The following is a 27,988-nucleotide window of genomic DNA, read 5'->3' as shown; positions in this document are numbered from 1 at the left end:
TCTTCCTACCATACACAATCCTGCAACAGATATCCTTGTACGTATATTAGTTTGCCTAAGTTTTATCTGTAAGATAAATTCCTAGAAGTAGAACGGTTGAGTCAGAGAGTAAGGGCAATTTTTATTTTGACAGATACCGCCAAATGACTCTCCAAAGAAGCAGTACCCATTTATGCCAATGCTACCCATTACTGAGAGTCCCTGTTTCCCACACCCTCACCAACACGGTGTATTATCAAAATCTTTTGATCTCTGCCAATCCAGCAAATATAAATTAAGTATAGTCTTGATTTGTATTTATTTTAAGTAAAGCTTTGAATATTTTCTATTTTTTAAGAAACTTGTAGGATAATTTTTTAAATGGAATTGTAAAATTAGGCCTTTTCTGTAATATAAGTTAGAAATTTTTCTCTGTTTTTCAGTTGTTCCTTCATTTTTCTTAGAGTGCCTTTTTTTAAAAAGAAGGTGCTGAATGTCTGCTGAATAAATTAATGAATAAAGTAAAATGTATCAATCTTTTATTTTCCTATCCTATTTGGACCTTCAGTTTAAGATTACTTTTAAAATTCCATGTTTACTTCAAATATTTTAATTAATTTCATCTTTTAAACTTTTAATCATAGAGAATTTCAAACATACAATGTATACAGAATAGTACAATGAATCCTCCTGTACCCATCACGTGGCCTGAACAAATTATCCACTCATGTTAATCTATTTCATTTCTACCCTCACCTATGGGTTTCATCTTAGATTTATGTCATTAACCCAATGAGTATTTATTTTGGCATAAAGAAAAGGATATGGATTCAATTTAACTGTTTTCTAGATGTCTACCTAGTTGTTCCAATAACACTTACTGAATCCTCCATATTTTCTCCATAAATTTGAAATGCAATATTTAATATATATTAAATTCCTATATATAATTAGGTCTATTTTTGGGCTTCTAATTCTGTGCCATTGAACTAACAGTTCATGTGACAGTACCACACCGTTTTAACTAGTATAGTTTTATAAAATGTCTTAATATGTGCCAGGGTTAGTCACTTTCATTTCTCTTTTTTCTGACTATTCTTCATTATTTATTTTTTGCATGTTAGTTTTATAATCAGTTTCTTTAGCTCATATATATATATATATATATATATATATATATATATATATATATATATATACACACACACATCTACACACACACATCTACACACACACACACACACATATATATAAATATACATATACACACAACTGTAGAATTTTATTTGGGTGGCATTAAATTTGTAAATTAACTATGAGAGAACTGACATCTTCTTGCTGTTGCATCTTCCCATCCAAATATCCTAATATTTCCACTTAAGTCTCATCTTGTACCCCTCTTTACATGCTTTACTTTTTTGTTAAATTGAGGTAGAATTTCGCATAAAGAAAATGCATAGATCTTAAGAGAAGTTCAGCTCAATGAGTCTGGACAACTGAACACCCTCACTGGCATTTTAAAGTCCTCTTCTTAAAGATCTTGCGTATTTATTACTAAGTTTATTCCAGAGTGTGACTTCTTCCTTTCATAAACTTTTTTTTTTTTTTTTTTTTTTTTTTCCGGTATGTGGGCCTCTCACTGTTGTGGCCTCTCCCGTTGCAGAGCACAGGCTCCGGATGCGCAGGCCCAGCGGCCATGGCTCACGGGCCCAGCCGCTCCGCGGCATATGGGATCCTCCCAGACCGGGGCACGAACCCGTATCCCCTGCATCGGCAGGCGGACTCTCAACCACTGCGCCACCAGGGAGGCCCCTCATAAACTTTTAACAAGGATAGCTATCTGGTTTTCAAACTCACAAAATATAAGATAGAAATTATGGTTTTTCTTTCAAATCTTTTTGATAGGAATTATGACTTTACAAGTAGCCTACTGATTATAATCAAAATACACACACAGACACACAAATACATTTTCTTGATAAAAAATAAATCATATTATGGTAATTATTTGTAACTATTGATTCATTCAATAAACACTGAGCTCATCATCTGAACAGGAGGCTCTGGTAGGAAGGTATCCAGTCACCTTTTTATTGTGATGGCAAGAAATTTCTGTGTATACCTGGTAATTGTAATTAAGAAAGTCTTTGGACCTAGAAAATTCGGGAAATGGGGAAAATGCCTTTCGCGAACAAGTTCATTAAGATACAGGAGTTATTTGGAAGTCTCTCTCTTTGGCTAAGGAAGGAGATTAAAATTACAGATGTGTTGGAAAACTGACAGTCTGGGCCAGTGATGCTTATAGGCCCTGCAAGTGAAGAGTAGAATGCAGATGGAAAAATGAGAAAAATGTCTGGTAGTTGGAAAGGCACAAATGAGGACATGTGGGTAAAATTTTTAAGTCTTAAAACCATATCTGTGAAAATATATTGACTTCTTCCTTACAAAAGTTAAAGAGGAAATTTAAAGAACCATCTCTGGAGTATATAGTCTGTACTTAACTAGAATGATTATGGTTTAGATGAAAGTTTATAAAGCCAGATTCCAGAAACATTCTAAGCGACGTAATTTGTTCTAGGACTTTTTCTTTAAGTAAATTTATTGTTCAACTAAAAAATAGGCCCTATTTTTCAACTCTAACATGCCAAGATGGAGAATATGTTTTAAATATAAGAAACAATTCTAAGATATTTCCAACTATAGCAGGAAATTTTCCTGATTTTTTTAAAAATGTAATAATACTGATTATTTCAATATTATGAACTAGGTCTTCATTAAGGATACAGGAATAATTTACTTATTATTCCTTTTAGGAAACATGAGCTCAGTGATGTAAAAATGCAATACTGAATGGAGAATGACAACCTTTTCAAAGAGCATACTGTTTCATTTTGACTTCATTTTATATATTTCCCTTCTACAATCAGACCAAGCTTCCTACTCTCCACGTTTTAGGGACAAGGTTGTAAAGGGTCCTGGCTTGGAGAAGAGAAAGTGGATGGATGGAGTCTGTGGACAGATACAATTCTAGCATCGATACAAAGTACAGATCCCACACCACAGTCCCAGACACACACAAGCACTAAATTTTAAAGTGTTTGACAATGGATACTGTCAAATTGTATATATAATCCTTGCTATAAAAAAATAAAGTTACTGGAAAGACCCAGCTTGATTTTAGCCCCGGGAAACTGATTTCAGATTTCTGACCTCCAGAACTATAAGAGAATAAATGTGTGTTGTTTTAAGCCATCAGAAAAAAAATGTTTTTGAGTTGCTAATTCATAGTCAACAGACGTACCCTCAGGCCAACTACTTTATGATCTTTTGTTATACGTGTATTTCAAAGCTGATTGAGTTTATGGAGGGCATCTATGACTAGAGAAGAGAATGAAATTAAATGAATTCATAAAATACTTCCTTCAAAAATTGTTACGGAAACACTCCTACGAATGAGGCATTGTGCTAGGTATTGGAGATATGAAGAATAAGATACAGTCCCTTGTCCTTGAGTAGTCTGTATAATAGAGAAGGTTATTACTTTAATGAGAAGTCTACACAAGGTCACTGAGGATCAAGAAAAAGATCACTCTGGTCTATCTGTATGAGAAGCAAACATAGAAACATCACTCTAAAAAAGTAAGAAAACGGAAATGGAAATATACTATAAACACATAACTAATCAGTCCTCTTTTGGGGAAGGCCATGTCCTCTGTGGAACGAATAGGTCTGTTCCCAAGAGCCACAGTCCGGGGCCTTCTCTTATACACCGGAAGAGTCAAATCAGAAAAGAAACACGTGATTTTCATCTGCTTTTGGCTCTCTTCTTCTGGTACAGAATTAAGAAAATCAAAGAAATTGGACTGACAGATAATACTTGACTTCCTTTATATGTAGCCTGAATTTATTTTACCACGTTTTTTGCTTACTTTATGTCACACATTTACTTGATATATAATGTTGCTTTTATTAAATTAACACTTTTTTTTTCTTGCGGTACGCAGGGCACTGCCGTGGCCTCTCCCGCTGCGGAGCACAGGCTCCGGACGCTCAGGCTCAGCGGCCATGGCTCACGGGCCCAGCCACTCCACGGCATGTGGGATCCTCCCAGACCGGGTCACGAACCCGCGTCCTCTGCCTCGGCAGGCAGACTCTCAACCACTGCGCCACCAGGGAAGCCCAAAACCTTCTTTTAAAGGATCTACTAACAGGACTATGACTTAAGAGTTTTTTTTTTTCTTTAATGGAAAAGTAAGGCTATAGAAAGGGTAGCTACAAAATTAAAAATGCTATTATAATGGAAAATATTTTAGAAGTACACGTGTTCATTCATTTATTCACTAAGTCAACCAAGATTGATTACTTCCTATGCGTGTGCCAGATACTGTACATACGGAACATACCTTTGATTTATGTGCTTGGTGAACAATCTTTAGTTTATCTGAAAGAAAAAAAAAAGTTGTCTTTTTACTAAAACTATTCTAAAACTTCATTTCAAACTATTAAAGCGAGATGGGGGGAAGGTGGCAGCTATGAAATTGAGAAATCTGAGTCTTTGCCTTATGATCAGGTTCACTTAAACTTCTAGTACACAGTAAAGTAAAAATTACATTTGCATATCATTAAAATTAAAGATCACTGTATAAAGATATTTTAAAGCCCTGGCCTTTGACACACACAGCTGTGTTTGTACCATAACCTGAAGTCAACTCAGCACAGTTTCCCTTAGAAGACAGGTGAATGACATTATTCTACCTTGTTTGTTAGTCGCTAAATGCTTAGGTTAGCAAATAAGGTTTAAAAAAAACAGTCTGTCTTAAATTAAGACAGACTTTGTTAATGTCTAGTACTACTACTATTACTAATCTATTAATCTCTCAGAATACATTCAGTGACAGGAGGTCAAATCATACCAACAAGTTGTTACCACTCTCAGAATTCAAATACCATCAAGGATCACTGGTAATCTGAGCAAGGCTGCTAATACCCAAAGACTACTACTGTTTCCTGGTTTTGAAATACTACACAGGCTCACACAATCTAATCTGCTTTACTCAATTCAGAAAGAATCTAATTCTCCACTCAGTTTTATCTAATCATTTAATTAATGTATTATGATTACATGTGTTATTATGTCTGAATAAACTCTTAACCTTAAACTAAAATTCACTTCTATCAATCACGCTGTCTGATTAATCAAGGAATTCAGTGAAATGAAATGAAACAAGATAAAAAAGGAACAAGATAGGGCTTCCCTGGTGGCGCAGTGGTTGAGAGTCTGCCTGCCGATGCAGGGGACACGGGTTCGTGCCCCAGTCCGGGAATATCTCACATGCCGCGGAGCAGCTGGGCCCATGAGCCATGGCCACTGGGCCTGTGTGTCCGGAGCCTGTGCTCCGCAACAGGAGAGGCCACAACAGTGAGAGGCCCGCATACCGCAAAATAAAGGAACAAGATAAAACCCCAGAAAAGGGAGGAACCAAGATGGCAGCCTAGAAGGACGTGCTCTCACTCCCTCTTGCGAGAACACCAGAATCACAACTAGCTGCTAGACAATCATCGACAGGAAGACGTGGGAACTCACCAAAAAAGATACCCCACATCCAAAGACAAAGGAGAAGCCACAGTGAGATGGTAGGAAGGGCATAATCACAGTGAAGTAAAATCCCATAACTGGTGGGTGGGTGACTCACAGACTGGAGAACACTTATACCACAGAAGACCAACCACTGGAGTGAAGGTTCTGAGCCCCACGTCAGGCTTCCCAACCTGGGGGTCTGGCAACAGGAGGAGGAATTCCTAGAGAATCAGACTTTGAAGCCTAGTGGGAATTGATTGCAGGACTGCGACAGGAATGGGGGAAACAGAGACTCCACTCTCGGAGGGCACACACAAAGTAGTGTGTGCATCAGGACCCAGGGGAAAGAGCAGTGGCCCCATAGGAGACTGAACCAGACCTACCTGCTAGTGTCGGAGGGTCTCCTGCAGAGGCGGAAGGGGGTGGCTGTGGCTCACTGTGGGGACAAGGACACTGACAGCAGAAGTTCTGGGAAGGACACCTTTGCATGAGCCCTCCCAGGGTCTGTCATTAGCCCCACCAAAGAGCCCAGGTAGGCTCCAGTGTTGGCTTGCCTCAGGCCAAACAACCAGCAGGGAGGGAACCCAGCCCTACTGATCAACAGTCAAGTGGATTAAAGTTTTACTGAGCTCTGCCCACCAGGGCAACAGCCAGCTCTACCCACCAACAGTCCCTCCCATCAAGCCTCTTAGAGAGCATCATCCACCAGAGGGCAGACAGCAGAAGCAAGAAGAACTACAGTCCTGCAGCCTGTGGAACAAAAACCACAGAAAGATAAAAAGGATGAAAAGGCAGAGGGCTACGTACCAGATGAAGGAACAAGATACAACCCAGGAAAAACAACTAAATGAAGTGTATATAGGCAACCTTCCAGAAAAACAATTGAGAATAATGACAGTGAAGATGATCCAGGACCTCAGAAAAAGAATGAAGGCAAAGATCGAGAAGATGCAAGAAATGTTTAACAAACATCAACAAGAATGAAAGAACAAAAAACAGAGATGAACAATACAATAACTGAAATGAAAACTACACTAGAAGGAATCAATAGCAGAATAACTGAGGAAGAAGAATGGATAAGTGACCTGGAAGACAGAATGGTGGAATTCATGGCTGCGGAACAGAATAAAGAAAAAAGAATGAAAAGAAATGAAAACAGCCTAAGAGACCTCTGGGACAACATTAAACAAAACAACATTCACATTATAGGGGTCCCAGAAGGAGAAGAGAGACAGAAAGGACCAGAGAAAATATTTCAAGAGATTATAGCCAAAAACTTCCCTAACATGGGAAAGGAAATAGCCACCCAAGTCTAGGAAGCGCAGCGAGTCCCATACAGGATAAACCCAAGGAGAAACACGCCGAGACACATAGTAATCAAATTGGCAAAAATTAAAGACAAAGAAAAATTATTGAAAGCAGCAAGGGAAAAATGACAAATAACATACAAGGGAACTCCCCTAAGGTTAACAGCTGATTTCTCAGCAGAAACTCTACAAGCCAGAAGGGGGTGGCATGATATACTTAAAGTGAGGAAAGGGAAGAACCTACAACCAAGATTACTCTACCCGGCAAGGATCTCATTCAGATTCGATGGAGAAATCAAAAGCTATACAGACAAGAAAACGCTAAGAGAATTCAGCACCACCAAACCAGCTCTACAACAAATGCTAAAGGAACTTCTCTAAGTGGGAAACACAAGGGAAGAAAAGGACCTACAAAAACAAACCCAAAACAATTAAGAAAATGGTCATAGAAACATACATATCGATAATTACCTTAAATGTGAATGGATTAAATGCTCCAACCAAAAGACACAGGCTTGCTGAATGAATACAAAAACAAGACCCATATATATGCTGTCTACAAGAGACCCACTTCAGACCTAGGGACACATACAGACTGAAAGTGAGGGGATGGAAAAAGATATTCCATGCAAATGGAAATCAAAAGAAAGCTGAAGTAGCAATACTCATATCAGATAAAATAGACTTTAAAATAAATAATGTTATAAGAGACAAGGAAGGACACTACATAATGATCAAAGGATCAACCCAAGAAGAAGATATAACAATTATAAATATATATATGCACCCAACATAAGGAGCACCTCAAAACATGAGGCAACTGCTAACAGCTATAAAAGAGGAAATCGACAGTAAAACAATAATAGTGGTTGACTTTAACACCTCGCTTACACCAATGGACAGATCATCCAAAATGAAAATAAGTAAGGAAACAGAAGCTTTAAATGACACAACAGACCAGATAGATTTAATTGATATTTATAGGACATTCCATCCAAAAACAGCAGAGTACACTTTCTTCTCAAGTGCACACGGAACATTCTCAAGGATATATCCCATCTTGGGTCACAAATCAAGCCTCAGTAAACTTAAGAAAACTGAAATCATATCAAGCATCTTTTCTTTTTTTTTTTTTTGCTGTACGCGGGCCTCTCACTGTTGTGACCTCTCCCATTGCAGAGCAAAGGCTCTGGACGCGCAGGCTCAGCGGCCATGGCTCACGGGCCCAGCCGCTCTGCGGCATGTGGGATCTTCCCGGACCAGGGCACAAACCCATGTCCCCTGCATCAGCAGGCGGACTCTCAACCACTGCGCCACCAGGGAAGCCCCAAGCATCTTTTCTGACCACAACACTATGAGATTAGAAATCAATTACAGGGGGGAAAAAAACGTAAAAAACACAAACACATGGAGACTAAACAATACGTTACTAAATAACCAAGAGATCACTGAAGAAATCAAAGAGGAAATCAAAAAATACCTAGAGACAAATGACAATGAAAACACGATGATCCAAAACCTATGGGATGCAGCAAAAGCAGCTCTAAGAGGGAAGTTTATAGTTATATAAGTCTACCTCAAGAAACAAAAAATATCTCAAATAAACAATCTAACCTTAGGAACTAGAGAAAGAAGAACAAACAAAACCCAAAGTTAGCAGAAGGAAAGAAATCATAAAGATCAGAGCAGAAATAAATGAAATAGAAACAAAGAAAACAATAGCAAAGATCAATAAAACTAAAAGCTGGTTCTTTGAGAAGATAAACAAAATTAATAAACCATTAGCCAGACTCATGAAGAAAAAGAAAGGACTCAAATCAATAAAATTAGAAATGAAAAAGGAGAAGTTACAACAGACACCGCAGAAATACAAAGCGTCCTAAGAGACTACTACAAGCAACTCTATGCCAATAAAATGGACAACCTGGAAGAAATGCACAAATTCTTAGAAAGGTGTAACCTTCCAAGACTGAACCAAGAAGAAACAGAAAATATGAACAGACCAATCAGAAGTAATGAAATTGAAACTGTGATTAAAAATCTTCCAACAAACAAAAGTCCAGGACCAGATGGCTTCACAGATGAATTCTATCAAACATTTAGAGAAGAGCTAACACCCATCCTTCTCAAACTCTTCCAAAATTTGCAGAGGAAGGAACACTCCCAAACTCATTCTATGAGGCCACCATCACCCTGGTACCAAAACCAGACAAAGACACTACAAAAGAAGAAAATTACAGACCAATATCACTGATGAATATAGATGCAAAAATCCTCAACAAAATACTAGCAAACAGAATCCAACAACACATTAAAAGGATCATACACCATGATCAAGTGGGGTTTATCCCAGGGATGCAAGGATTCTTCAATACATGCAAATCAATCAATGTGATACACCATATTAACAAATTGAGGAAAGAAAAACCATACAATCATCTCAATAGATGCAGAAAAAGCTTTTGACAAAATTCAACACCCATTTTTGATAAAAACTCTTCAGAAAGTGGGGATAGAGGGAACTACCTCAACATAATAAAGGCCATATATGACAAACACACAGCACACATCATTCTCAATGGTGAAAAACTGAAAGCATTTCCTCTAAGATCAGGAACGAGACAAGGATGTCCACTCTCACCACTATTATTCAACACAGTTTTGGAAGTCCTAGCCACAGCAATCAGAGAAGAAAAAGAAATAAAAGGAATACAAATTGGAAAAGAAGTCAAACTGTCACTCTTTGCAGATGACATGATACTATACACAGAATGGTAAAGATGCCACCAGAAAACTACTAGAGCTAATTAATGAATTTGGTAAAGTTGCAGGATACAAAATAAATGGACAGAAATCTCTTGCCTTCCTATACACTAATGATGAAAAATCTGAAAGAGAAATTAAAGAAACACTCCCATTGACCATTGCCACAAAAAGAATAAAATACCTAGGAATAAACCTACCTAGGGAGACAAAAGACCTGTACGCAGAAAAGTATAAGACACTGATGAAAGCAGTTAAAGATGATACCAACAGATGGAGAGATATACCATGTTCTTGAATTGGAAGAATCAATATTGTGAAAATGACTATACTAACCAAAGCAATCTACAGATTCAATGCAATCCCTATCAAATTACCAGTGGCATTTTTTACAGAACTAGAACAAAATATCTTAAAATTTCTATGGAGACACCAAAGACCCCAAATAGCCAAAGCAGTCTTGAGGGAAAAAAATGGAGGGGGATTGAGGATATGGGGAGGGGGAAGGGGTGAACTGTGACAAAGCGAGAGAGTGGCATGGACATATATACACTACCAAACATAAAATACATAGCTAGTGGGAAGCAGCCGCAAGCACAGGGAGATCAGCTCGGTGCTTTGTGACCACCTAGAGGGGTGGAATAGGGAGGGTGGGAGGGAGGGAGATGCATGAGGGAAGAGATATGGTAACATATGTATATGTATAACTGATTCACTTTGTTATAAAGCAGAAACTAACACACTATTGTAAAGCAATTATACTCCAATAAAGATATTAAAAAAAGGGGGCTTCCCTGGTGGTGCAGTGGTTGAGAATCTGCCTGCTAATGCAGGGGACACGGGTTTGAGCCCTGGTCTGGGAGGATCCCACATGTGTCCCGTCAGACACAACTACTGAGCCTGCGCTTCTGGAGCCTGTGCTCTGCAACAAGAGAGGCCGCGATAGTGAGAGGCCCACACACCGCCATGAACAGTGGCCCCTGCTTGCCACTTGCACAGAAATGAAGACCCAACACAGCAATAATTAATTAATTAATTAACTCCTACGCCCAATAACAACAACAACAAAAAGATGTAAAAAAAAAAAAACCTGTACAGATATATAAAGAAAGGAAGTTACTTACAAAACTAAATACTATAAATATATTCAATTAAAAAAAAAAAGGAGCATGAGGCATCAGACTCCCTGACTTCAGACTATACTACAAAGCTACAGTAATCAAGACAATATGGTACTGGCACAAAAACAGAAACATTGATCAATGGAACAAGATAGAAAGCCCAGGGGGCTTCCCTGGTGGCGCAGTGGTTGAGAGTCCGCCTGCCGATGCAGGGGACACAGGTTCGTGCCCTGGTCTGGGAAGATCCCACATGCCACGGAGCAGCTGGGCCCGTGAGCCATGGCCGCTGAGCCTGCGCGTCCGGAGCCTGTGCTCCGCAACGGGAGAGGCCACAGCAGTGAGAGGCCCGCGTACCGCAAAAAAAAAAAAAAAAAGAAAAGAAAGCCCAGAGATAAACTCGTGCACCTATGGTCAAGTAATCTATGACAAAGGAAGCAAGGATATACAATGGAGAAAAGACAGTCTCTTCAATAAGTGGTGCTGGGGAAACTGGACAGCTACATGTGAAAGAATGAAATTAGAACACTCCCTAACACCATACACAAAAATATTCTCAAAATGGATTCAAGACCTACATGTTAGACCAGACTCTATAAAACTCTTAGAGGAAAACATAGGAAGAACACTCTTTGACAGAAATCACAGCAAGATCTTTTTTCATCCACCTCATAGAGTAATGGAAATAAAAACAAAAATAAACAAATGGGACCAAATGAAACTTTAAAGCTTTTGCACAGCAAAGGAAACCATAAACAAGACGAAGAAACAACCCTCAGAATGGGAGATAATATTTGCAAACGAATCAAAAGACAAAGGCTTAATCTCCAAAATATATAAACAGCTCATGCAGCTCAATATTAAAGAAACAAACAACCCAATCCAAAAATGGGCAGACCTAAATAGACATTTCTCCAAAGAAGACATACAGATGGCCAAGAAGCACATTAAAAGCTGCTCAACGTCACTAATTACTAGAGAAATGCAATTCAAAACTACAATGAGGTATCACCTCACACCAGTTAGAATGGCCATCATCAAGAAATCTACAAACAACAAATGCTGAAGAGGGCGTGGAGAAAAGGGAACCCTCTTGCACTGTTGGTGGGAATGTAAATTGATACAGCCACTATGGAGAACAGTATGGAGGTTCCTTCAAAGCTAAAAATAGAATTACCATATGATCCAGCAATCCCACTACTGGGCATATACCCACAGAAAACCATAATTCAAAAAGACGCATGCACCCCAATGTTCATTGCAGGACTATTTAGAATAGCCAGGTCATGGAAGCAATCTAAATGCCCATCGACAGACGAATGGATAAAGAAGATGTGGTACATATATACAATGGAATATTACTCAAGCCATAAAAAGGAATGAAATTGGGTCATTTGTTGAGACGTGGATGGATCTAGAGACTGTTATACAGAGTGAAGTAAGTCAGAAAGAGAAAAACAAATATCGTATATTAACGCATGTATGTGGAACCTAGTAAATGGTATAGATGAACAGGTTTGCAGGGTAGAAGTTGAGACACAGATGTAGAGAACAAACGTATGGACACCAAGGGGGGAAAGCAGCTGGGGGGGGATGGTGGTATGATGAATTGGGCAATTGGGATTGACATGTATACACTGATGTGTATAAAACTGATAACTAAGAAGAAACTGCTGTATGAAAAAATAAATAAAAATTAGAAAAAAACAACTAATACTAAACTTTCTTTGGGTTATTTGTATGGATATATATTAAAATAAATGTTTCAGACATTACATGGAATTCCTAAAAATCTTACATGTTCTGGTATAATGTTATATGTCATAATTCTAGTTATTATTTTAAAATGTACATCTCAGAAATAACTAAATTTCCTTGTCAAATGCATTATTATGAACTTTCATCAAATCTTTAACCATGGTCATTTTTAAGTCTTTTGTCATTTACAGACAGTTCTGGGTGTACTCTGATGCTTTTGCAAAACTGTTCTTACAAAAAAGTTTTCATCTTCAAGGAGTTCATGGAAAAGACTCTGACAAGCACAGGTTTCTGGTAACTGACTATACTGCTGAACTGAATGAATAAGTATTTTCAGAACTCTAATGGAAAACTGATGAATTCATAAAAGTGCTAACAAAAGATCATGATGAAAAAAAAAATTAACTACATGGGACTGAGTGAACTGATGAGGATGATTATAATTTTTGTGACTTTCTGTTTGAATAAAACAAATCTGTTTAAAAAAAACAAACCTTGGGCCTCCCTGGTGGCGCAAGTGGTTGAGAGTCCGCCTGCCGATGCAGGGGATACGGGTTCGTGCCCCGGTCTGGGAGGATCCCATATGCCGCGGAGCGGCTGGGCCCGTGAGCCATGGCCGCTGAGCCTGCGCGTCCGGAGCCTGCGCGTCCGGAGCCTGTGCTCAGCAGCGGGGGAGGCCACAACAGTGAGAGGCCCGCATACCGCAAAAAAAAAAAAAAAAAAAAAAAAAAAAAAAAAAAAACAAACCTTGATTTAACTATGTTCTAATAATAAAGAAGAATAGGGTACCTATTCAGTTAAGAACCAGCACCCTGAATTACCCATTGTTTTATTTTATTTTATTTAATTTATGTATTTATTTTTGTGGTACGTGGGCCTCTCACTGTTGTGGCCTCTCCCATTGCAGAGCACAGGCTCCGGACACACAGGCTCAGTGGCCATGGCTCACGGGCCCAGCTGCTCCGTGGCATGTGGGATCTTCCCGGACCGGGGCACAAACCCGTGTCCCCTGCATCAGCAGGCGGACTTTCAACCACTGCACCACCAGGGAAGCCCTACCCATTATTTTAAATAGTCAACTTTCAATTACCTATTGCAATTTTTAATATAAGGTCAGCCTAATCCCTGGACTATATGTATTGTTAAGAAATAAAAATAAATCTAACCTAAGTGAAATACACACACTTAGGAAGAAAATATGCCACAACTGCTAAAAATAAGCTTATAATGTACACAAGAAAATAAACAAATGTGACTTGTGAATTATCTATTATACTGAGTTACCTATTACACTCATTTTCTCACTGCAAATATATATCGGTTTGTTCCTGGAGACCAAGGAAGCCAATAGTAGTTTTTTTTAAAACAAAAGGACCTTGCAATCAACTTGCAAAACCGTAGTTTGACCTTGCCAAATGTTAATCATCTTCTATATATTTTGCTAACAAGTCTTTAAATTAGAAATATCTTTGTTCTGATAGGTTCTAGAACCCCACAAGAAGGAGGCCACATTTTTAAGCAGAAAAAGAAATGCTCTGAACAGAAATTTTCACCAGATTTTTCTCTCCAACAGAAATTGGTAAGACTTGGGAAGAAGGTAAGAAAGGAGAAATGACAAGCTAGCAAAAGATCTTGTATTAATGTCCCTTTCTTTGTTAAATCATCTCTTTCACTTGTTTTTCCCTCTTAAAAAAATAATCTTCATTATTAACAGAAACAACTTCTGTGGATATTGTTTCCTTAATGCAAATTCCTTGAGGAAAGCAACCTCATAAAAATAAAAACAAGATCTTATGTTTGTGGAGTATTTAATGTGTTCACACATGCATTGTTTAATTTAATCTCACACAGCCTTAGAAACAAACAGGATTAGCAGCCCCACACTGCACAACAACCAACATTTACTGCACACATGCACCATGCCTAAACAATAAGGATTTAGAAATAAAACAACATCCCCTGTGCTTTATGAACACACTGTCTGCCCAGGGTAAATCAGTAATAGATGTAGATGCCAATTAAATGGATGGCAGGGCTCTGAGAAATCTCAGCCTCTTGGTGGCCTGGCAGAGAGAACTGGACCTTTGTCCAAGGGCACAGAAATGGCAACTAACAAAAATGAAATCTGAGTTTGTGCCCTTTCCACTCCCCAACACCCAGTGTGTTCAATCCCATAGAGAGTGTAGCAATACTGCAGGACAAGGACAGGTGAGAAAGTAACACTTCAGCCTTTCTTGTCAAACACAAAGTGGCAGATTGTTAAAGAGCCAAATAAAGACAGTCAGTTGAAATCTATCAAAGCCATGGTGGTTCTCTAATTTCTTCACAGATAAATGTATTCATTTTTCCTGTCAATTCATCTGAGTAGTATAGAAATAACAGGACAAGAGAATGTTAATAAGGTGGAATAATATGAGAGGTACGTTATCCACTACCATGGAAAAAGAAAAAGGAACAAGGAAGAAATACAAAATCAACTGGAAAACAATGTTTAAAATGGGAATACCTATCTATCAATAATTAGCTTAAATGTCAATGGACTAAATGCTCCAATCAAATGACATAGGGTGAAAGATTGGATAATAAAACAAGAGCCTACAGTATGCTGCCTACAAGGGATCCATTTTAGGGTGAAGGACACACATAGATTGAAAGTGAGGGGATGGAAAAAGATATTTCATGCATGGAACCATAAAAGACCCAGAACTGCCAAAGCAATCCTGAGGAAAAGGAACAAAGCAGGAGGCATAACCCTTCTAGACTTCAGACAATACTACAAAGCTACAGTCATCAAAACGGTGTGATACTGGTACAAAAACAGACATATGGATCAATGGAACAGAATAGAGAGCCAAGAAATAAACCCACACACCTTCAGTCAATTAATCATTGACAAAGTAGGCAAGAATACAAAATGGGAAAAAGTCTCTTCAGCAAGTGGTGCTGGGAAAGTTGGATAGCTGCATGTAAATCAGTGAAGTTAGAACACACCCTCACACCATGTACAAAAATAAACTCAAAATGGCTCAAAGACTTAAACATAAGACAATACACCATAAAACTCCTAGACGAAAACATTCTCTGACATAAATCATACCAATGTTTTCTTAGGTCAGTCTCCCAAGGCAATAGGCAATAGAAAAATAAACAAATGGGACCTAATCAAACTTACAAGCTTTTGCACAGCAAAGGAAACCATAAACAAAATGAAAAGACAATCTACAGAATGGGAGAAATATTTGCAAATGATGCGACCAACAAGGGCTTAATTTCCAAAATATACAAACAGCTCATACAACTCAACAATAAAAAACCAAACAACCCAATCAAAACATGGGCAGAAGACCTAAATAGACACTTCTCCAAAGAAACATACAGATGGCCAATAGGCATATGAAAAGAGGCTCAACATCACTAATTATTAGAGAAATGTAAATCAAAACTACAACGAGTACCACCTCACACCGGTCAGAATGGTCATCATTAAAAAGTCTATAAATAACAAATGCTGGAGAGGGTGTGGAGAAAGGGGAAACCTCCTACACTGTTGGTGGGAATGTAAGTTGGTGCAGCCACTATGGAAAACAGTATGGAGGTTCCTCAAAAAACTAAAAAATAGAACTACCGTAGGATCCAACAATCCCACTCCTGGGCGTATATCCGGACAAAACGACAATTTAAAAAGATACATTCACCCCTATGTTCATAGCAGCACTATTCACAATAGCCAAGACATGGAAACAAACTAAATGTCTACTGACAGAGGAATGGATAAAGAAGGTGTGGTACATGTATACAATGGGATACTCCTCAGCCATAAAAAAGAACGAAACAATGCCATTTGCAGCAACATGGATGCAACTAGAGACTATCACACCAAGTAAGTCAGAAAGAGAAAGACAAATACCATATATCACTTATATGTGGAATCTAAAATATGACACAAATGAACCCTATCTACAAAGCAGAAACAGACTCACAGACATAGAGAACAGACTTGTGGTTGCCAAGGGGGAGGATGGTGGGGGAGGGATGGACTTAGAGTTTTGGAATTAGTAGATGCAAACTATTACGTATAGAATGGATGGGCAACAAGGTCCTAATATATAGCACAGGGAACTATATTCAATGTACTGGGATAAACCATAATGGAAAAGAATATAAAAAAGAATGTATATATATGTATAACTGAGTCACTCTGCTGCACAGCAGAAATCAACATAACATTGTAAATCAACTATACTTCAATTAAAAAATAAACAAATAAAACAAAAACAAAACAAATTTTTTTAAAGTTATTTCAGGCAAATGAAAAGGACAAGAAAGCAGGGGAGGAAATACTTATATCAGACAAAACAGACTTTATAATAAAGGCCGTAAAGAAAGAAAGGACACTATATAATGATAAAAGGCTCAATACAAGAAGAGGATTACACTCATTAACATATATGCACCCGGGACTTCCCTGGTGGTCCAGGGGTTAAGAATCTGCCTTCCAGTGCAAGGGACACGGGTTTGATCCCTGGTCAGGGAACTAAGATACCACATGCTGCGGGTCAACTAAGCCCATGTGCTCTACAGCCTGCGCCCCAACTACTGAGCCCGCGCGCCATGAGAGAGAAGCCCACGCACTGCAACAAAGGGCCAATGCAGCCCAATTAATTAATTAATTAATTAATTTTAAAAAACATATAGCACCCAATACAGGAGCACGTAAAAACACAAAACAAATACTAACATACATAAAGGGAGAAATTGACGGGAATATATTATTTACCACCATGATGACTAACAGTCAGATATTTTGATGATTTCATGATCTAAAACTGATCTTTTAAAATAACTTACATGGAACACAAGTTTGAATACACACCCACACCATGCAAAAAGGGAAACTATATGTAGCTATGCTAACTTTAAGTGGCATCTGCAGGCTGATTCAAGTTTAAGGTTATATTTCAAGGCATGATACTTGGAAAGCCATGAAAGACAAAACTGGAGAAGTTTCATATTTAGTTAATCATGCTTTTTATTCCTTTCTCTTATTCAATACTTAGTATGTTAATTCTTTAAGTCCAATAACTCAAAGTACTTCCCACTCAGTGCCTTTAACTTCTGCTTGACTACCCCTTGTGACCTCACAATTAGTCTCTGGATATTAAAATGCATACACACGGTGAAGATTGTGATTTCAAAGTATTTTAGGTCATAAGTTGCTCTACCAAATGGCAGCAGAATTAAAAACCACTCCAAAAATGATCTAGGGTAATAAAAAATTTATGCTTTAAAAATGTCTGCACCAATTAACAGAAATATTTATTAGGTGCATTGTAATTCTCAAGTGAAGTCTCAAATTCAAAGTTTGGTGAGTGTCACTATGCTGAAGGTTAATAACTGTACCATCTTTATAATAAATAATGAAACCCAGCTTCTTGCCTTATTACTACATTTTAAAATCAATAATTGCAACATATAAAATTACTATGTAACATGCTCAATTTACTGGCATCTAAAATGTTAAATCTCTTCTTATAATTCCTAGTCTTTAATCATTTCTTCTTTTCTGATTATCTGACAAAGAAATTCATTTTAAAGTTTGCCAAACATGCTATTCCTCACAAATAGGAGGAATATACAATTCATACACTTCCTTACACAATTACAATTTAATGATATACTAGAATCCCTATATGTCTAAATAACTTCCATAGTGGTTTTTACATACAGAGAGTAAATTCATTTTTGAAAACCAAATTTAAATTCACATCAATATAAAACTAATGTGAAATTATATTAATATATATCTTAAAAGACTAAGAAAAATTGGTTACCATATTTATAGTTTCTGAATGGTGGTGGCAGGCTGGTCCTCAAAGGGATATCTGTAAGAGAAAGATTATTTTTATTATAAAATATTCAAATAGACATAGTATTAAGTGAATTAGCATTTTATTATACAATAGCATCTTATACATTTGAAATATACAGTATGTACGTGGGAGACATTATATAGTTGATGTTCATTTAGCACATGAATCTGAGAACCCCTTGGGGGGGGTTAAGTTGGTAGTGGAAACCAATTATCTAGAACGATCTTAATACTCTTACCAAATTTCAGATAACCTACCATGTAACAACTCTAACTCAGCAAAGAAAACAGAACAAAAACAGAGTAAAAATAAACTTTAAACAGTGTCCCAAATACTAGAATTAGTTTTAAATAATAATTAAACTACAACCCCTACAGAGGGCAATTAAGTAACATACATCAAAATTACATATGCATATACCTTTTGACCTAGCAATTCCACTTGGAGAATTTACCATAGAGATATACTTTGCACACTCTTGTGCATGTGTGTATTAAACGACCATACATACAAAGGTACTAACTGTAGCACTGTTCGCAATGCCTGGAAAAATTCAAATATCCTTCAGTGGGGGTACTTGCTAAAAAAACTATAATATGCCCAAACAATTATACATATTTTTCAACTGTAAAAAACAAAAAAGGATGAGGAAGAAGCTCTCTACTAATATGATAAGATCTTTAAGATATGTCAAGAGTAAAGGAGGCATAAAGCAGAGCCTTATTTTTAGTAAACCACCTTTTAAGTAAAAGGGGGTAAAAATAAGAATATATGTTTATATTTGCTTATATTTTCATGGGAGGGAGCATGATGCACTGGTCAGATAGAGAACAGAAGTGGCAAGGAGACTTCTCACTGTATTCCTTTTTACATTTTGATCTTAAAACCACAGGAATGTGTTATCAAAGAAAACTCTTAAAATCCCACACATCTGAACTAGGAAAACTGTTTAAGTACATTTACCTTTTAAAGGTCAAATACATACCAAAATTAAAATATAATTTATTCATTTATGTTATATGCGTTTAAACTACCTACTACCAAGTATTCCAGATACAGGGTAAATAAGAAGTTACCAAGACAAGTCCCCACTCTTGAGAGCACATGCTCCCTGTGAATCCTGTAAAAAGGTACTGAGTTGGCCAAAAGGTTCTTTCAGTTTTTTCTGTAAGACGGCTCTAGTAGCACTTAGTTTTCTTTAACTTCATTCAAAACAATTTTGTTAGACTGTATTGTGACAGCTGTCATATCAGAGTGCATTTAAAAAAAGACTTATCAAAACTGGTGAATTTTTGTGTAACCATTTTAATATTGAAGATGGAAGAAAAAAAGCAACATTTTCAGCATATTATGCTTTACTATTTCAAGAAAGGTAAAAATGCAACTGAAACACACACAAAAAAGATTTGTGCAGTGTATGGAGAAGGTGCTGTGACCGATCGAACTTGTCAAAAGTGTTTTGCGGAGTTTCGTGCTGGAGATTTCTCGCTGGGTGATGCTCCATGGTCGGGTAAACCAGCTGAGGTTGACAACGATCAAATCGAGACATTAACTGAGAACAATCAATGTTATACCACACAGAAAATAGACGACATACTCAAAATATCCAAATCAAGTGCTGAAAATCATTTGCACCAGTTTGGTTTTGTTCATTGCTTTGATGTTTGGGTTCCACGTAAGTTAAGCGAAAAAAAACCTTCTTGACCATATTTCCACATGTGATTCTCTACTTAAACGTAATGAAAATGTTCCATTTTTAAAACAAATTGTGACGGGCGATGAAAAGTGGATACTGTACAATAATGTGGAACGGAAGAGATCTTGGGGCAAGCAAGATGAACCACCACCAACCACACCAAAGGCTGGTCTTCATCCAAAGAAGGTGATATTGCGTATATGGTAAGATTAGAAGGGAGTCCTCTATTATGAGCTTCTTCCAGAAAACCAAACGATTAATTCCAACAAGTGCTGCTCCCAGTTAGACCAACTGAAAGTAGCACTCGATGAAAAGCATCCAGAACTAGTCAACAGAAAATGCATAATCTTCCATCAGGATAATGCAAGACTGCAATTTTTTTTGTTTTTTTGCGGTACACGGGCCTCTCACTGTTGTGGCCTCTCCCGTTGCGGAGCACAGGCTCCGGACGCGCAGGCTCAGCGGCCATGGCTCACGGGCCCAGCCGCTCCGTGGCATGTGGGATCTTCCCGGACCGGGTCACGAACCCGTGTCCCCTGCATAGGCAGGCGGACTCTCAACCACTGCGCCACCAGGGAAGCCCTGCATGTTTTTTCTTTGATGACCAGGCAAAAACTGGTATAGCTTGGCTGGGAAGTTCTGATTCATCCGCCGTATTCACTCAGGCATTGCACCTTCGGATTTCCATTTATTTCGGTCTCTACAAAATTCACTTAATGGAAAAAATGTCAATTCCCTGGAAGACTGTAAAAGGCACCAGGAACAGTTCTTTGCTCAAAAAGATAAAAAGTTTTGGGAAGATGGAATCATGAAGTTGCCTGAAAAATGGCAGAAGGTAGTGGAACAAAATGGTGAATACGTTGTTCAATAAAGTTCTTGGTGTAACTGAAAAATGTGTCTTTTATTTTTACTTAAAAACCAAAGGCACTCTTTGGCCGACCCAGTATGTTCACAGCCAGGGCTATGGTCTCACCAGCCGACATTAGAATCACCCAGCCCGCTGCACCAGTAGATCAGACTCACAGCAGGCCAGTGCCAGGCATGTTTAAACACAAAACAAAAACCTGCTGAGATGATTCTTTGACAAACAAAATCACAGGAGGCCAACCGGATGACAGGAGTAAATGAGGCCGGGCAAACAGGAGGGGACTGTGAGGTATGAGCAAGCACCCCATTAAAGGGGGCTGCAGCCCATACATTCTAATCTGTTGCCTAAAGTTTTAAATGGAAACGCTAAAGTCTGGGGGGTCAGGTGAATTGTTCTGACTTGAGAATACTGTAGGCCGAAGGAAACCTGTCTGAAGTCCAAATAAATGTGCCTGCCTGACCCCCATCTGAAACGTCTGTCTTAGGCTTAGCAGAGCACAGACCTTCATTTTATCTTTTGTTTCTCACTTACTTATGAATTCTGGGCCAAAGAAGTATTGACTAAACATTGGAAAGGAGAATTTAATTTAATTTATTGCCATTTATATTCCCTGAACTAGACAGCGAAAACCCCTGAAGGGCTGAGGTACAGAACAGATAGCTCAACGAAACTATTTTCATTTAGAGATGTCTACAGTCAAGACACCAAATGACTGCCTTACGTTCGGTCTAGATTTCTGAGAGGAGAGACGATGACAGAGGTGAACAGGAGCCCCTTTTCTCTTTCTCTCTTTAGATCTCAGCTCAACTGTCACCTCCACAAAGAGGCCTCCCCTGACAGCCCTACTAAAACAGGGGTCTCCTCTCATATTCTTCCCTTCATAACATTTTTTCCAATTATAGTTTTCTCTGTTTATTTAGTTTGGTCTCTCTTTCCTACTAGTTCATAAATTCCTGGAGATTAAGACACAGTGGTCTATCTTCCCAAAACCTACGACAGTGTCTGGCACATTGTAGGTTAATGAATACTGGTTCCAGTGTGGGCAGGTACTACAGCCTATTTTCTTCATCATGTTGCCAGTACCTAAAAGAGTGCCTGGCACATGGCAGGTGCTCAAAAATATACATGAGTGAATATGTATCATTTAATCCCTTTAATCGGCAGGTAAGAACCCTGAGGTCTCAAGAAGGCAGGTGGTCAGCAGAAAGCATCAAGAACCAGGACTAGAATCCAGCTCTCCCAACTCCCAACTGCTGCACTAAGAAGGATAGGATAAAGCTGGTATCTTCCCTGCTGGCAAAAGAAAAGATTAGATGTTAAACACATTATGGTGAGAAAAAGGCTTTACGTATAAAAATGCCTGAAGAGGAGAAAAAGAACAAACACTTCCTTATGAAAAAGGGTGTTTCCCATTTTGCACCACTATGAATAAGGCTATGAGTACTCATACGTGGACAGACATATTCATTTCACCTACAAGTGGAATTGGCTGGATTGTAGGGTAGGTGTATGTTTAACTTGTTAAGAATTTGCCAAATCATCTTCCAAAGTGGTACCTTTTTAACATTCCCACTGGCAGCATATAAGGAGTTCCAGTTCTTCCACATCCCAGCTGAAAACTAGTTTTTAATTTCTAAAATTTTTTGATCTTAGTCTTGTTAGTGGGTGTGTTATGCTCTCACTATGGTTTTAATTTGCATTTCACTAAAGACCAGTGATGATGAGTATCAGTGAATGTGCTTATTTGTCATCCATACATTTTCTCTGATGAAGTGCGTGTTCAAATATTTTGCCCATTTTTAATTGGGTTGTATGTCTTATTACTGAGCGGTAACAGCTTGGTTTCTTTTCTAGTTATTATTATTCTAGATACAAATCCCTTGTTTATATGTTTTACAAAGTCTTTCCAAGTCTTTGGTTTGCCTCTTCATTTTCTTAAGTGTATTTTAAAAAGCAAAAGTTTTTAATTTTGATGAAACCTAAGTTTTTTTCTTTTTTGCTTATTGTGCTGTATTAAGAAATTTTACCAAAATCAGTCCCTAAGATCTTCTCTTATGTTTTCTTTCAGAAGTTTTATGGTTTCAGCTTTCAAATTCGGGTCTTGAACAAAAATTGTTTTTGTGTATGGTAGGAGGTAAGAGTTGAGTTCATTTATTTGCATATGGATACCCAGTTGTTCCAACACCTTTTTAGAAAGATGACCTCTTCCTCCCAAAATTCCTTGGTCAAAAACCAGTTAAACATATATGTGTAGGACTATTTCTGGACGATTTTTCATTGATATATATGTCATCTATATATCAATACCACACACACTATCTTGCCTGATATAGCATTACAGTAATAAGTCATGAAACCAGATAGTGTTAAGTCTTCCAACTTTTTGTGACTTATGTATATATTTATTTATTTATGTATTATAGGTCTTTTTTTTTTTTTTTTTTTTTTTTTTTTTTTGCTTTACGCGGGCCCCTCACTGTTGTGGCCTCTCCCGTTGCAGAGCACAGGCTCTGGACGCACAGGCTCAGCGGCCATGGCTCACGGGCCCAGACGCTCCGCGGCATGTGGGATCTTCCCGGATCGGGGCACGAACCCGTGTCCCCTGCATCGGCAGGCGGACTCTCAACCACTGCGCCACCAGGGAAGCCCTTTATTATAGGTCTTTTTTATTTTCCTTATAATTTCTGAACAAGTTAGAATAACTTGTTTATAAACTTTAGGATAAGTTTGACATTACCTGAAGGGAAAAAGAAAGTCTGTTGAGATTTTCATTGGCACTGGAATCCACACATTATTTTGAGGACTCATGGTGTCTTAACCTTATCGAGTTTTCTGATCCATGAACACAGTCTATCTCTCTATTTACTTAGGTCTTTTTAAATTTCTCTCAGTGATGTTTTAGAGTTTCCAGTGTAAAGTTCTTACAGCTCTATCGAATATATACTAAGTATTTCATATTTTTTGATACTATTACTCTTTTTCAGTTTCCAACTATATATTGCTAGTAACACAATTTTTGTATATTGATTTATATCCTTCAACCTTGCTAAGCTCAACTTACTAGTACCAGTACTGTTTTTATAGACTCCATAGGATTTTCTACATAGATAATCATGCCAACAGTGAATAATGACATTTTCTTTCTCTCTAATTTGGATGCCATTTATTTCTCTTTCTTGTCTTACTGAACTGGCTAGAACCTCCAATGCAGTGTTGAATAAAAGTGATTTCTAGGGGCCTCCCTGGTGGCGCAGTGGTTGAGAGTCCGCCTGCCGATGCAGGGGATACGGGTTCGTGCCCCGGTCTGGGAGGATCCCATATGCCGCGGAGCGGCTGGGCCCGTGAGCCATGGCCGCTGGGCCTGCGCATCCGGAGCCTGTGCTCCGCAACGGGAGAGGCCACAACAGTGAGAGGCCCGCATACCGCAAAAAGAAAAAAAAAAAAAAAGTGATTTCTAAAAAACCTGGTTTTTACATTAGGAGAAAAGCCCTAGAAAAATATTTTAAATGCCTGGTTCCTTATATTAGGAGAAAAGCCCTTAGTTTTTCACCATTAAGTATGATGTAGGGTGTCAGTTTTTCATAAATATCCTTAATCAGGTAGAGAAAGTTCCCTTCTATCCCTACTTTACTGAAAGTTTCTAACAGAAGTGGATGCAGCATTTTGTCTTCATCTATTGAAATAATTACATGGTTTTCCTCTCTTAATCTATAATATGATGAGTTACACTGAATGATTTTTGAATGGTAAACCATCCTTGCATTCCTAAGATAAACCCCACATGGGCATAATGTATTATTCCTTTTTAAATATTGTTGGACTTGACTTGCTAAAATTTTATTAAGAATTTTTACATCTTTATGCATGAAAGTTATTGGTTGGCAGTTTGTTTGTTTTTTTCCTTCTCATTGCTTTCTCTGATTTTGGTATCAGGATAAGGATGGCCTCAGAGAATGAGATAATAATAATAATTCCTTTTCTTTTATTTTCTGGAAGAGTTTCTGTATAATTGAGATTATTTCTTCCTTAAATGTACGGTAGAATTTAACAGTGAAGCCATCTGGGACTGGAGTTTTCTTTGTGAAAATGTATTTTAGTTACTGTTCATTTTAAAATACAGAATTATTCAGGTGTTTGTTCCTGTTTAGTGAGATTTGATAGTTTGGGTTGAGTCTTTCAAAGAATTTTTCCACATACCTAGGATAATATATTTATGGCACAAAGTTGTTCAAAATATTCCTGTATTATTCTTTCAAACTCTGTACAGAATCTGTAGTGATATAACAACTGTCACTCCTGATACTGATAACCTGTGTCTTCTCTCTCTCTTATTTTTTTCCTGATTAGTCTGGCTAGCACTTTATAAATTTTATTAATCTCAAAGATCAGCTGTTATTGATTTTCCCTATAGTTTTTCTATTCTCTGCTATGATCTTTTTTATTTCTTTTATTCTGCTTACTTTGGGTTTAATTTGCTTTTATTTTTCTAGTTTCTTAACATAAGGGCTGAAATCACTGATTTGAGACCTCTTCTCTTTTTTACACTACGCATTTTTAGTACCATAAATTTTCCCCTAGTACTGTTTCACCAGCTTCCCACAAATTTTGAAAAACTGTGTATACATTTTTATTCAGTTCAAAATAGTTTCCCTTTTCTCTGCTTTTATCCATAGGTTATTTAGAACTGTGTTATTCAGTTTCCAAATACTTGGGGATTTTACAGAGATATATCTGTTACTGATTTCTAACCTAATTCCACTGTGGTCAGAAAACAACAGTACAGAGGAAGACACTAGAACTCACCAAAAAAGATACCCCACCTCCAAAGACAAAGGAGAAGCCACAGTGAGATGGTAGGAGGGGCATAATCACAATAAAATCAAATCCCATAACTGCTGGGTGGGTGACTCACAAACAGGAGAACACTGATACCACAGACGTCCACCCACTGGAGTGAAGGTTCTGAGCCCCACGTCAGGCTTCCCAACCTGGGGGTCCGGCAACGGGAGGAGGAATTCCTAGAGAATCAGACTTTGAAGTCTAATGGGAATTGACTGCAGGACTTTGACAGGACTGGGGGAAACAGAGACTCCACTCTTGGAGGGCACACACCAAGCAGTGTGTGCATCAGGATGCAAGGGAAGGAGCAGTGACCCCACAGGAAACTGAACCAGTCCTACCTGCTGGTGTTGGAGGGTCCCCTGCAGAGGTGGGGCGTGGCTTTGGCTCACCGTGAGGACAAGGACAGTGGCAGCAGAGTTCTGGGAAGAACGCCTTGGTGTGAGCCCTACCAGAGTCTGTCGTCAGCCCCACAAAAGAGCCCGAGTAGGCTCCAGTGTCGAGTCGCCTCAGGCCAAACAACCGACAGGGAGGGGACCCAGCCCCACCCGTCAGCAGACAAGCAGATTAAAGTTTTACTGAGCTCTGCCCACTAGAGCAACAGCTAGCTCTACCCACCACCAGTCCCTCCCATCAGGAAATTTGCACAAGCCTCTTACATAGCCTCATCCACCAGAGGGCAGACAGCAGAAGCAAGAAGAACTACAATCCTGAAGCTTGTGGAACAAAGACCACATTCACAGAAAGATAGACAAGATGAAAAGGCAGAGGGCTATATACCAGATGAAGGAACAAGATAAAACCCCAGAAAAACAACTAAATGAAGTGGAGATAGGCAATCTTCCAGAAAAAGAATACAGAATAATGATAGTGAAGATGATCCAGGACCTCAGAAAAAGAATGGAGACAAAGATCGAAAAGATGCAAGAAATGTTTAACAAAGACCCAGAAGAATTAAAGAACAAACAAACAGAGATGAACAATACAATAACTAAAATGAAAACTACACTAGAAGGAATCAATAGCAGAATAACTGAGGCAGAAGAATGGATAAGTGACCTGGAAGACAGAATGATGGAATTCATGGCTGCGGAACAGAATAAAGAAAAAAGAATGAAAAGAAATGAAGACAGCCTAAGAGACCTCTGGGACAACATTAAACAAAACAACATTCGCATTATAGGGGTCCCAGAAGGAGAAGAGAGACAGAAAGGACCAGAGAAAATATTTCAAGAGATTATAGTCAAAAACTTCCCTAACATGGGAAAGGAAATAGCCACCCAAGTCCAGGAAGCGCAGCGAGTCCCATACAGGATAAACCCAAGGAGAAACACGCCGAGACACATAGTAATCAAATTGGCAAAAATTAAAGACAAAGAAAAACTATTGAAAGCAGCAAGGGAAAAATGACAAATAACATACAAAGGAACTCCCATAAGGCTAACAGCTGATTTCTCAGCAGAAACTCTACAAGCCAGAAGGGGGTGACATGATATACTTAAAGTGAGGAAAGGGAAGAACCTACAACCAAGATTACTCTACCCGGCAAGGATCTCATTCAGATTCGATGGAGAAATCAAAAGCTTTACAGACAAGCAAAAGCTAAGAGAATTCAGCACCACCAAACCAGCTCTACAACAAATGCTAAAGGAATTTCTCTAAGTGGGAAACACAAGAGAAGAAAAGGACCTACAAAAACAATTAAGAAAATGGTCATAGGAACATACATGTCGATAATTACTTTAAATGTGAATGGGTTAAATGTTCCAACCAACAGACACAGGCTTGCTGAATGAATACAAATACAGGACCCGTATATATGCTGTCTACAAGAGACCCACTTCAGACCTAGGGACACATACGGATTGAAAGTGAGGGGATGGAAAAAGATACTCCATGCAAATGGAAATCAAAAGAAAGCAGGAGTAGCAATACTCGTATCAGATAAAATAGATTTTAAAATAAAGAATGTTATAAGAGACAAGGAAGGACACTACATAATGATCAAGGGATCAATCCAAGAAGAACATATAACAATTATAAATAAATATGCACCCAGCATAGTAGCACCTCAATACATAACACAACTGCTAACAGCTATAAAAGAGGAAATCGACAGTAACACAATAATATTGGGTGACTTTAACACCTCACTTACACCAATGTACAGATCATCCAAGCAGAAAATTAATAAGGAAACACAAGCATTAAC

At 38.3% G+C, this 27,988-nt stretch overlaps 1 protein-coding gene across 1 annotated transcript in view; it reads right to left on the bottom strand.

Annotated features, from left to right (window-relative positions):
• The window catches only part of C8H2orf76 (chromosome 8 C2orf76 homolog), an 89,833-nt gene that overhangs the window by 11,062 nt on the left and 50,783 nt on the right, over nt 1-27,988 (bottom strand). The window contains exons 4-5 of the mRNA XM_060106682.1: nt 18,335-18,385; nt 4,383-4,420 (exon numbers count right to left, since the gene is read on the bottom strand). Coding sequence (XP_059962665.1) covers nt 4,383-4,420; nt 18,335-18,385 — 89 coding nt within the window. The remainder of the gene's footprint in view (nt 1-4,382; nt 4,421-18,334; nt 18,386-27,988) is intronic.

This window comes from Mesoplodon densirostris, chromosome 8, assembly GCF_025265405.1.
Source record: "Mesoplodon densirostris isolate mMesDen1 chromosome 8, mMesDen1 primary haplotype, whole genome shotgun sequence".
NCBI classification, from domain to species: domain Eukaryota; kingdom Metazoa; phylum Chordata; class Mammalia; order Artiodactyla; family Ziphiidae; genus Mesoplodon; species Mesoplodon densirostris.
This window is presented reverse-complemented; position numbering and strand designations above follow the sequence as displayed.